This window comes from Paramisgurnus dabryanus, chromosome 9 (assembly GCF_030506205.2).
Source record: "Paramisgurnus dabryanus chromosome 9, PD_genome_1.1, whole genome shotgun sequence".
Lineage (NCBI taxonomy): Eukaryota > Metazoa > Chordata > Actinopteri > Cypriniformes > Cobitidae > Paramisgurnus > Paramisgurnus dabryanus.
This window is the reverse complement of record NC_133345.1, coordinates 33,537,272-33,549,639: the sequence shown is the minus strand read 5'-3', so window position 1 is coordinate 33,549,639 and position 12,368 is coordinate 33,537,272. Positions and strand designations below refer to the sequence as shown.

The 12,368-nt window shown below is 33.5% G+C and overlaps 1 protein-coding gene and 1 long non-coding RNA gene across 2 annotated transcripts in view; both read left to right on the top strand.

Moving 5' to 3' along the window:
* otogl (otogelin-like) overlaps nt 1–12,368 on the top strand; it is a 60,657-nt gene that overhangs the window by 41,060 nt on the left and 7,229 nt on the right. The window contains exons 44-53 of the mRNA XM_073815802.1: nt 1,448–1,633; nt 1,718–1,930; nt 2,044–2,148; nt 2,246–2,353; nt 3,528–3,629; nt 3,762–3,866; nt 5,094–5,134; nt 6,312–6,375; nt 6,464–6,642; nt 6,732–6,836. Coding sequence (XP_073671903.1) covers nt 1,448–1,633; nt 1,718–1,930; nt 2,044–2,148; nt 2,246–2,353; nt 3,528–3,629; nt 3,762–3,866; nt 5,094–5,134; nt 6,312–6,375; nt 6,464–6,642; nt 6,732–6,836 — 1,208 coding nt within the window. The remainder of the gene's footprint in view (nt 1–1,447; nt 1,634–1,717; nt 1,931–2,043; nt 2,149–2,245; nt 2,354–3,527; nt 3,630–3,761; nt 3,867–5,093; nt 5,135–6,311; nt 6,376–6,463; nt 6,643–6,731; nt 6,837–12,368) is intronic.
* On the top strand, nt 9,729–11,194 carry LOC135739908 (uncharacterized). The gene is made up of 3 exons (XR_010529068.2): nt 9,729–9,811; nt 10,438–10,495; nt 10,617–11,194. It is a non-coding gene; the product is annotated as an uncharacterized lncRNA (long non-coding RNA).

Here is a 12,368-nt window from a genome sequence, read left to right as displayed (position 1 = left end):
TATATTTGTGGTAATATACTGTATAGATTTTTTTCAATTACCGTTTTGCTAGATATGACCCTTATTGCTTGGCTCGGCTATGTTGAGCTCATTGAAGCTGCATTGAAAACGCAATTTGGACCTTTTAATCATTGTACCCAATTAAAGTGCACTATATGTTTTATACAAAAACCTTAATTACTTTTCGAGTGGGGAAAGAAAGACATGAACATCTTGTATGATGTGTGGGTACGTCAGTAAGTAAATTATCGTGAATATTAGTTTTAAAAGGGGACATTTCACAAGACTTTTTAAAATGTAAAATGAATCTTTGGTGTCCCCAGAGGTGAAGTTTTAGGTCAAAATACCATATAGATAATTTATTATAGCATGTTAAAATTGACACAATGTAAGTGTAAGCAGAAATGTGATGTTTTTGGGTGTGTCCTTTAAAATGCTGTGCTATGGTTAGATGAAGGGGCAATATTATCCCCTTCTGACATCACAAGGGGAGCCAAATTTGAATTAGCTTATTCACATGCATGCAATGGTTTACCAAAACTAAGTTACTGGGTTGTTCATTATTACATTTTCTAGAAGCACTGTGTACCCAATTATAGCACTTAAACATGGAAAAAGTCAGATTTTCATGATATGTTCCCTTTAAAGTAAACTATTACTTTAAATCCTTTCCTTAATTTAAGCACTTGAATTTTATATTGTGAGCAAATATAAATTGCCTGCGTTAACTTAATTGGAATTCAAAGCATTTTGAAATGGCAGTTGAATGAGCAAGTAAAGGAAAATCAGGCAACAGGTGTCCAGCAGATATCAAAACGATTAAAAATAATCCCAGAAATCACTTCATAACTCTGGAGTGTGAAGAGTTGTAATCTAGGTGCCTATTTAAAAGATGATACTGTGAAGTATATAATTAAGATTTAATTTAAATTGAACAATTGCTGTAGTCTTAAAAATAAAAGGGTTTCTAAAATAAAGTTTGTCAGGTTAAAAAGTTTGTAGTAGTGGGAAAAGTTTGATGAGACTATAAAAAGGTTCTTTGGAACGGTGCTTCCCAATCCTGGTCCTCGAGGACCCCCGTCCAAAAAGTTTTAGATGTGTCCTTATTTAACAGACCTGATTTTACTCATCAGCTTGTAGGGAGATATGTTTACCATTTTGGAAGGAGGCTGATTAGTTGAATGAGGTGTTTTAAATTAGGAAACATCTAAAACTTTTTGGAAGGGGGTCCTTGAGGACCAGGATTGGGAAGCACTGCTTTGGAAAACTAAAAATGTTTCTTTTGTGGAATCAATGTGAGAAACCCTTTTGGCATCTTTATTTTTTAAGTATAATATACATCCATTTGTGTTGTCTCATAGTTTTGATGACTTTACTAACAGTCTAAAATGTGAAAATAGTAATAAACAGTACAAATAATTGTTGAATGTTTTTTTCTGTGTTGTAGCGCTCAAATGTCCTCCTGGTAAGGAATATCAACCGTGTGTAAACACCTGCAAGACCCGGACGTGTCAGAACCGCGACTATTACGAGGAAAGCACCTGCTCGTCAATCAGAGAGGAGTGTGTTTGTAAAAGTGGTACCATCTTGCACCGAGCAGACTCGGCTTTCTGTGTCACAGAAGAACAATGCGGTGAGAACGTCCTCTTTGTTTTTATATACTGCGTGCAAACACGGTGATGCATGTCTGTTAATGGTATTTACCTGCTGTCATCAGTGTGCACGGATAATGATGGTTCTCCGCGGGCCCCGGGAGAGGTGTGGAACGGTTCGCTGCGCAGCTGCTGTTTGTTTAAGTGTCTAGAGAACGGCAGCGTGGTGCCGGTGGAGCCCGACTGCAGTTATGAACCCTCGCCGCTGTGTGAAAGAGAAGGAGAGTATGCAGTCGCCGTGCTGGAGGAAGGAGTCTGCTGCCCAAAGAAGATCTGTGGTATAAATATATCAAATAGACTAGAGACCCATAATATACACAGTACACATGTTTTCACTGGTGTTGGAACAGTACATACTAAAACTTTTTGAGTTTGATGTCTTTGTGTGCAGAATGTAACTTAACCATTTGTCAGAATGAAGTGCCCAGTTGTGAGAATGGAAACAAACTGGTGATCGGATACAGCGCTGTTTCATGCTGTCCTGAATACAGATGTGGTGAGAGAGAGACATATACGTTCATGCAATTTTGACTCTGATTGGCTGTCGATATAGTCTGTGTATAAGGCCGTGTCTTCTGATTGGTCTGTATTAGAATGCGATCTGCTGTCATGCCCGATTGTCCCAGCACCGCTCTGCAGAGAAGATCAATTTCTGGTTGAGGTCAGAGGTGAACACAGCTGCTGCTACAGTTACCTGTGTGGTAATAACTTTACTACACTTTACTTTTCTCTTTAAAGAGCACCTATCGTCCGATTCACGATTTTACATTTCCTTTGGTGTGTAAGTGTGTTAGTTCATGTTAACGATATGCAAAAGGTACAAACCCCCAAATAAACGATGATGCGAGTTATCGTCTCCAATGTAAATCTCTTTTCTTGGACTACAACTAGGCATGGGCCGTTTACGGGTTTCAAGTATACCAAGGTTTTAAACAGTGAAGGTTTCAAACCACTAAAATGTTGTGTGATACCGTCTCCAAGGTATGAGCTGTGTTTGTACAAAATTCATTAAATCATTAAGTGATTGATTTGATGTTTACATTTAATATACATTACGAAAATATTATATATTTTTTGAAAGCATATTATAATTTAAAGGCTTTATTTTTACCTGGCATTTGAAAATAACACATTTTAGTGTTGCAATGTCAATACCGCAACATCGTAAAACCGTGGTATTTTTGCTAAAGGTTATCATACCGCCAGAATCTTATACCGACCCATGCCTAACCACAACAAACATTTGCATTGTGCACGAATCTTTCAAACATGGTAAGGAGCGCTTTTCAAATTGATGAGTTTTGTACAAAGTCACAGCATTTGAGGAAGGCAGGAATATCTGAAGCTACAAAAATGTATGGTATGTGCAAAATTTAACGCTGGGAAAAGATTAATCGCGATTAATCGCATACAACTAAAAGTTTTTTTTTGCATAATATATGTGTGTATAATTATTGTGTATATTTAATCACACACACATACATATATTCATGTAAGATTTTTTATTTATTTATATATACTTTTTTTAAATGTATATATAATATAGAGTATATAAAAATGTAAATAAATATATATACACATGTAAATGTTTCTTAAATACATACATGAATGTGTGTGAATTTATATGTACATAATAATTACACACAGCACAAACTCATATGTAATGCCAAAAAATACTTTTATTTTGTATGCGATTAATCGCGATTAATCTTTTCCCAGCCCTAGAAAAATTATGTGTTATTTTTACCATAAACCACGCAGACACATGGTATTATACCAAATACACAAAATAACATTTTACCATACCGTGGTATAATTGCTGTAATGCACTAGGTCTCGTGGCCTCTTCTAAACATTCCCATGTTTTTTTTTCAGTATGTGAATCCTGTATAGAGCCGATTCCAGTGTGTTTGCCTGGAGAGATACTGGCTGTGGATATGAACACAACCAATCATTGCTGTCCACAGTATCACTGCGGTACACACACACACACGCACGCACGCACGCACGCACGCACGCACGCACGCACACACACACACACACACCATTAGGATCCAGTCATTAGTGTATTTTAAGGAGAAGTAATAGTGTTTTGTGTTGATCTTTTAGTGTGTGACATGAGTTTGTGTCCTGAGCCGAGTGTAAGTTGTGCTCCAGGAGCTGTGATGATGAAGAGACCGGTGCCTGAGAGATGCTGCCCGGAGTCCCACTGTGGTACACAAACACACCTTTACATAGATACTGCATCTAAATAATAATGATGACTGTTTTAAACTTTATTGGGTTTTTTCCCAGACAGTTTAACATAAGCCAGGAGTAGACCTAAATCTTTATTGGTTAATCATGTTTTAAAAAGTTTTGGGTTTGTGCTTGGGAGTGCATATACCGGCAAACAAGGCCAGAGAGTGCGGCTTCATGGTTTTTAAATTACTTAAAACTATTTTAGTCTTATGTTACTCAGTCTACCCATTAAAATAGGAGACCCATTAAATGGGACATTTGATGGAAATCTGACCTTTTCCATGTTTTAGTGCTATGATTGGGTCCCCACTGCTTCTATCAACCCAGTAACTTAGTTTTGGTAAACCATTCTCTGCAAGCATGTGAAAAAAATAGGTCATTGAAATTTGGCTCCCCTTGTGATGTCAGAAGGGGATCTTACTGTAATAATACTGCCTCTTAATCTGCACTATCCAACCACGGCACTGACATTTAGTGCAGAGATCCTTTAAGATTAGGCAAATAAAATCTGAATTCTTTTTTCTATTTCATTAATAGCTCAGACAAAATCATAATTGGCTCTGGTCTGGGAGGGTAATGCCCCCCTTGCCCCTCCAAACTCTGCCTACGTCTGAAACAGAATACCAAAAGATGCACTATGGAGAATTTAACTAGAATAAGATGGATTAATTTAAAATCACATGTACAAATCTTTAAAGGTTGCCTATTAAACATGGAAAGAACCAAGAAAGGTTTAAAATTGCATAGAACTGTGAAGCAAATAAAACACCTTTAATTATAGTTCAGGTATTACAAGTGCTTGTAATCTGTACTTTCAGAAAGAATCTGTTTTCCGAAAGCCAATTTTAAGACACACTAAACTTATAAAGATGAAGATTAGGGCCTACTCCTGGATTATTTTAAAGCCTTGTTGGGAAAAGTGCATGTATATCTTTTCAGACTATCATGCATTTTGTGTTTAACAAATGTAAAAAACTGACATTTTGTCCCTAAATTACTGTCATATTAAAAAATACATGCTATTAAAAATGCTTTCATATAACAATTAGTGTTATTAGTGTAACATTTCTTGAGTAAAATAAAAGGGCATTATGCATAAATATGGTTTATACATTACCAATATCTGATTAGTGCTTTGTGTAAGGGTTCACAGATTTCAGCTCATAACATTAAGAACCATAACCTGCTATTTTTTTACAGAATGTCAGTGTCATAATATCACACATCCTATCTGCACTGTGGTATGTATATTACATTTGTACTGTTATAAAAGGATGGGATCAATAATGACAACATATGTTTTTACATTTCCTTAACTCATAAACGAAGCAATAACAAAATACATTAAGCAATATATATATATATATATATATATATATATATATATATATATATATATATATATATATATATATATATATATATATATATATATATATATATATATATATATATTAAGAGTATATACAGTACATTAGTAAGTTGAAATGACTTGTACAGCCAATCTGATTACACTTTAAAATTTAAGGCATCAAACAGTGTTTGGGTCAATGACGTGATGTTAATTATTTTGTCTGTATGGTTCAATTAAATGTAAAAGGGTAAAATGTCTAAATAAATTTGCAGATTACTTGCATACATTCTTTTTCTTGAGGACCAAGTCTCAAATATCTGGTTTTATTTCATTTTGAAAGAATATTTGGGGGATAGTTGCAAAAATTTCAATGTGGTGTAACCGGTCTGTGTTAATTGGTGTAACTAGTATTTTTTTAAATGAAAATATAAAATGTGGAATAAAATATAATCTAGTTTAGTGTAATATGATTTTATGATTTACATACATATTTACATCAATTGACAAAGATTATTTAGAAAACAGAGCTGTTTTCAGCATATGTCAGGACAAATATTAAAAAAATGCATAAACATTTACATATAGTAATAGCTAATTAAATTAATATTTTAAAATGATTATTATTATTATTTTTTGATAATGATGATTACGTTTACATCCCATCAAGGTGGATAAAATATTTAATATTTTTCATTCTTTGGCGCAATTGGAGGTTACACCATTTGACTTTTTCTGGTCCATTCAGTCTTAACTTTTATAAAAATTGTGCAAATTTCTTATTGCATTAAAATTAACATAAATACACTATGTGCATTGAAATGAACCTGATGTGTGCTTTTAAAACAAGTTTTTTAAATACATTTTTGAATTTCTCATCTTGCCAAACCGTTTTTGTCACAGTCTAGGCATTTTGCAGATGCTAAAGATCCAAAGTAACTTACACAAATTATAAAGATGTACTGTGTACATACATTGCATTTTTATATGTCAAACATGCACCTATAGTGAAGCTTCTACCGTAAAACTTAACATAGGGTTTGACCTTTGATCTTTGTGTGTTTAAGGGAGAGGTGAGGGTGGATGAGCCGGACCACGACGGTCCGTGTGAATGCCCGATGTATTCCTGCAGTAAGACTCCCGAACAAACGCTCACACACACAAAATGTTATTTAATTAAATGAATTTCTAAGCCAGTTGTGTGTGTTTGTGTGTGTAGAGAAGGCCGAGGTGTGTCTGTTTCAGGGTGTGACAGTGTTGAACCCGGGTCAGTCTATGGTGCAGTATTTCGAGGGTGAGCTCTGTTATAATGTTCAATGTCTGACACATAAAGATCCCAATACCGGCTTCTACGCCATGGAGGTCACCACTGCCAACTGTTCTGAGAAATGTGAACCTGTAAGTCACATGACCAATACTTACTGTATATATTCTACATACAGCATGTAAAAAGTGTTTGTCATGATTTTGAATTATTTTTCTCGTAGCACCAGATTTATGTTCCCTCCTCTGATCCACACGTCTGCTGCGGGTCCTGCAAAAACATCTCGTGCTCATATCCTGGTGAAAATGGAACTACAGAAGTATTTATGGTAATCAATCGCATACAAATGTTTATCTACTATAGATCTAGAAGAAAGCTGATAGTCTTCCTGTGACTCAGTCGGTAGTGCATTGTGGTAGTGCAATGCAACAGTCATGGGTTCGATCCCAGAAACACACATACTAATAAAATGTTAAGCTGGAATACGGTTGATTTTTTTTAAATACAAATGTCAATTAAAGGTGCAGTGTGTAGTTCTTAGAAGGATCTCTTGAAAAAAATGCAGAATAATATACAAAACTATATTATCAGTGGTGTATAAAGACCTTTTAAAATGAACCGTTATGTTTTAGAATGAGACATTTTAATCTACAAACACCGAGGACCCCCTTACACGGAAGTCGCCATTTTGTGCCGCCATGTTTCTACAGAAGCCCTTAACGGACAAACTTTTTTACTAAGTTGTCTCCGACTATGACATGTTTGTCCGGTGGTGGCTATCGTAACTTCTTTATGCATTTCAAAAGCGAGGGTTGGGCAGTGTACTGAGCCGTTGGTTGTAATTCGCAACCTCACCACTAGATGCCGCTAAAATTAACACACTGCACCTTTAAGAGAAAACATTTGCATAAAAAATGTGTTCCTTATTAATTTTAATGATAATCTGTAATACCGCAATTATCCACTAGATGGCGCACTTACCCAATTTATAAAAAAACTGAAGCAAAAAAGTGATTTATTAATTTTAAACTCTGTGTATGTTTTGATAATCGTTCTGAATCTGATCTCTAACAAAATTCCTTCACAAAAATGCAATTATTTCAGCTTCTTGTATTGTATATACACTTTAAGAAGAATATTTTTCTGGAAGGCATTTTGTGAAAATCACAAAAAATGCCGGCGGGCAAATTTTCAAAAATTGTCTGGCCAGGAAATGAGTTAAAAGAATAAACACATTCATTACTTTTAACAAAGTATTTATTGCTTGCACACAAAACCACATCATTTAGCCTTAATAAAGGTCACATAACACACGATATTTCTGCTTATCACATGTTAATCTTGAGTACCCAGGTCAAAAAGACGTAGTATTTAATGTATTAAAAATATACTTAAAATACAAATAGTGTGTTTATAATGCATTTGTATTTCCAACATACTTATTTGAAGTGTATTAAAAATACGTTAAATTGCATTTAAACATATTTTTTTAAAGTATACTAGAAGTACACTTGTAATAAATATATACTTAAGTACATTTTTAAGAAATATGCTAAACTTAAGAATATTTTAAATGTATTTATATTAAGTGTACTAGAAGTACATTGGTAATAAATATATGCTTTATTACATTTTTAAGAAATATGCTAAACTTAAGAATATTTTAAATGTATTTATATTAAGTGTACTAGAAGTACACTGGTAATAAATATATACTTAATTACATTTTTAAGAAATATGCTAAACTGAAGAATATTTTTAATGTATTTATATTAAGTGTACTAGAAGTACATTGGTAATAAATATATACTTAATTACATTTTAAAGAAATATGCTAAACTTAAGAATATTTTTAATGTATTTATATTAAGTGTACTAGAAGTACATTGGTAATAAATATATACTTAATTACATTTTTAAGAAATATGCTAAACTTAAGAATATTTTTAATGTATTTATATTAAGTGTACTAAAAGTATGCTGGTAATAAATATATGCATAATTACACTTTTAAGAAATATGCTAAACACAAATGTACTTCTAGTGAAGTTTTAGTATATTTGGATAAAACATACTTTTTTCAAAACATGATTCATTAATTGTAATAAGCTAACATTGAACTTTCCTCAAACATTTCAACATTATATCATTCCGATTGCATAATAAACTATTTTTTCAAAGATTTGCTTAAAATCTTACGTTTGCTAGTGTTTATGTTCAAACAACACACGTGACACACGTGACTAAACCTGATTGGTTGTTGTCATAGTAACACGCCACGGTGCTATTTGAAAGCTGTAGTTGTTCAGTGAGTTCAGTGTTCATGTCACGAGGTGCATGCGGTTGCTTGCGTTAAACGTATAAACTGTTAAATTAGATGGCGACTCTGCATTAAACGTATTTATTTAATTAATCGGCGATCGTATTTCACCAGAGGACTAAGATAAAACAACTCGATTTAAAATATGAGCAGTTTTAGTGGATCTGACGTCGAGGGAAAAAGTATTTTTGTTTGGAGATGAACGAGACAACACGAGGGTAAGTGATGACAGATTTTCGCATTTCTTTATTAAGTTAACTATTAAATAAGTAAAACATTACATTACATTTAACCCAGCTTTTTTATGTAACGTTATGTCTGTGTTGCGTGTGGTAATTTGAACATCTTTATTTTCTGACTAACGTTAGGCATTTCTCTTAAGCATTTCAGAAATCATTAAAACCTTTCTTTTTTTTTTAGCACAGCGACATAAATATGACCAACCAGATCCCAAGTAGACAGGAACAAATGAAGATATAGCGCATAGAAAGATTCTTGGTGGTAAGTTTGTTGTTGCTATTTGTTTTCACGTTTAAGTTTTTCTAATGTTTCTCTTGCAACGCTAACGTTAGTTTAAAATGAATGTTTGAGCTGTCTTACCTGAAAATACCATGATATGACCATATGGTTATTAGAACTCCAGTAATGTTCAATGGCTAATGTTTATATCAGTTCAATCTTGACAACCTTATTGTCTTTTTGTATATTTTTAAATGTATTTCTAATTACATATGGACACAAAAATGACATTGTAAGAAGGGAAACTTTTATGAGAGATTGTAAAACTGCCTAGGCTGGGTTTGATTATATTATATTGTCTTAAATATATTGTACTCGGGGTAAGTAAATCTTAAAACGAAAACAAATCATTAATCATCATTTACCTGCCTGTTGTTTTTCAGATCAACTGCTATTGACATTTTTGAATCGGGACAAATGTGGAGTGATTCGGAAGAAAAACGTTTGCAACACATCCATTCCAGGTGGCTAATTTCTTTCCTTTTGAATTATTCTTGTAAAAAACGTTTTTTTATTGTAAAGCTGTAAGGGACTTGGCCTAGTCATCCTTGCATATACCAATTGGCAGGGCACCAGACTAACTTTTTTTACTAGGAGCACAGTGGCCCCCAACTGAAAATTTTAGGGGCGCAACCAGACAATTTAGGGGCACACACGGTAAAACAACATGCTAACCAAATATTCACATGTCTACTAATTTAGACTGTATTACTAATAAATACTTTAATTATAGATTCAGAAACTACAATGTGCTGTTTCAAATTCAGTGTCATATCACAAAAAAAAGTCAAATTTGCTGGTCGCACATGTGCGACCGGATGTAAAATTCAGTGGCACACTATCAAATTTAGGTGGCAAAATGCCACCATTTGATAGCAGTCTGGAGCCCTGTTTGGCATCATTTCTGATTTCCTTAAATCTCCTTAAACAGAGGTGAACCTTAAGTTTGCAAGACCACAATAGACGAACAATGGAAAATGATCTAGGTTCAAATAAAACACAATTATCAATGTAAAACATATCCTGTAATACACACAGGTTGCTTTATTTCATGAGCCTGTTCTAATCCTATCTTCATTCCCACTTGTAGAGTGCTCTGACAGATAAAACTGACATGCTTGATGAGGACACAGTCAAAGCTTTAAAAGGTAAACTGAGAAGTTAACAAAACTTCTATACATGCATATCTATGCCAATTTATTTTAAACATGGATAGCCAAATGTTAATTCATTATTGGTTAATTGGTATATTCTGTTTCCTTTTCACAGCCCGTGTGATAAAGCAGTCTTCAATTACTACGGTGTCTGAATTGCAAGAAGAAATGACCCTCCACTTAAACATGTGACATCTAAACTGTTTTGTGTTTTAGTTCAGCTTTTTATAGGTTTATCTTAAGTTGGTTAAAGGCGGAGTGCACTATTTTTGAAAGCCAATGTTAACATTTGAAATTACCTAAACAAACATGCCTCTACCCCAATAGAATCTGGACCTTCTTTTGATAGAGTCACCACACACATACGCAACCCCGGCAAGGATGTCAGTTAGTAGACACGCCCCTTACTGCTGGTTGGCTACAAAGTGTGTTTTGGTAGTCGGCCCAATTTCCTTTTCCAAAGCGTTTTTCAAACATTGTGCACTCCGTCTTTAAATTGCACTTAAACATTTTTTTTCATTAACTTTTTATGCAGAGAATTACATTATCATTATTATATAATCATTGCTTATGAATATTTAGTGATTGCATATTCATAGTGTACTTTTCATTAATACATTTAATGTTAATGTTGTACAATTTGATAGAAGTAGCTCTGTAATTGCATTTCTCTGATATTTGTTTTATATGTTTCTCTTTGGTCAAGAGATTATCTATGTCTCTGTGCTTGCTTGATTAATTTACTTTAGATATTTTTGTAATGTACACAACACAATATGAAGTATATTAAATTGTTCTGTATTCAAAATCTGTGTATGTGTCTTAATATTTAATGATTTTAATATAACATTTTAAATATTAAAAACAGCTTTATAATAAAATAGTAGTGTAATGCTAATACATTTCTATTAATGTAATGCTAGTATATTTCTAATATGCTGAAGTACTATTAAAGTGTTCTTAAAGCACAGTTAAATTAAGCTTTAAATGTATTCTAACTGTATTTTTAAGTGTATGAGAAGTGCATTTCAAATGAATTTTAAAGAAGTACACTTAAATTGTACTAAATATATTTGAAGTTGTTCCAATTTAACACAATTTCAATATATTAAATATAATGCAAATAGATTAAAATTGACTTTAAATATATCTTGAAATGCATTTAATATATTTGAAGTGGGTTCAATATAATACATTTAATATGCATTTAGTATAGTAGCTTTTAAATATATTAAGTATGTCCCAAAAAATACTATTTAAATATATTTCTTTTTCACCTGGGAACCTATAGGTCTCGTACACACTGCAAACTTTTGGGAGTGACAACCGCATTTAAATGCGGGAGTTAATCCCCTAAAAGTTTGTTTCATGTCTGTACGGAACAAGACTCACTCGCGAAAATGTGATGATTGACACAGAGATAACCATAGCAACGTTCTGCCGTCTCGCGTGCTTATCACTTACAGCTTTGACAAAAATAATTTAACAGCATTATGTTTTCCAATAAACCTCCGTCTTGGGGTTGTGTATTGTACGCTTTTGTGAGGTTGCTTCACAGTGCACTTTTATGTAGTGTTGCCAGGTCCTCTTCTTTTTTGTACGTACATACCGTTTTGGCGCTTAACAGTTTATGGCTTTTGGCTCATGAAGCGATCAAGTTTTGATGTTACAGTGTGAGGGTGCCGGTCCCAATATTTTGATCTTTGAGGTAAAGCACTTGGATTTATTTCGGTTTATTATTGGGTTTTTTTTGTTCGCTGTTTTTTTTTGTGCAAGATCTGGCAACACTTGTCAGCAAACGCTCGGGCCTCTGTTATTTTCTGCACCGCACATACAGAACACTTTTTCCACTTCTAGGAATTAATTT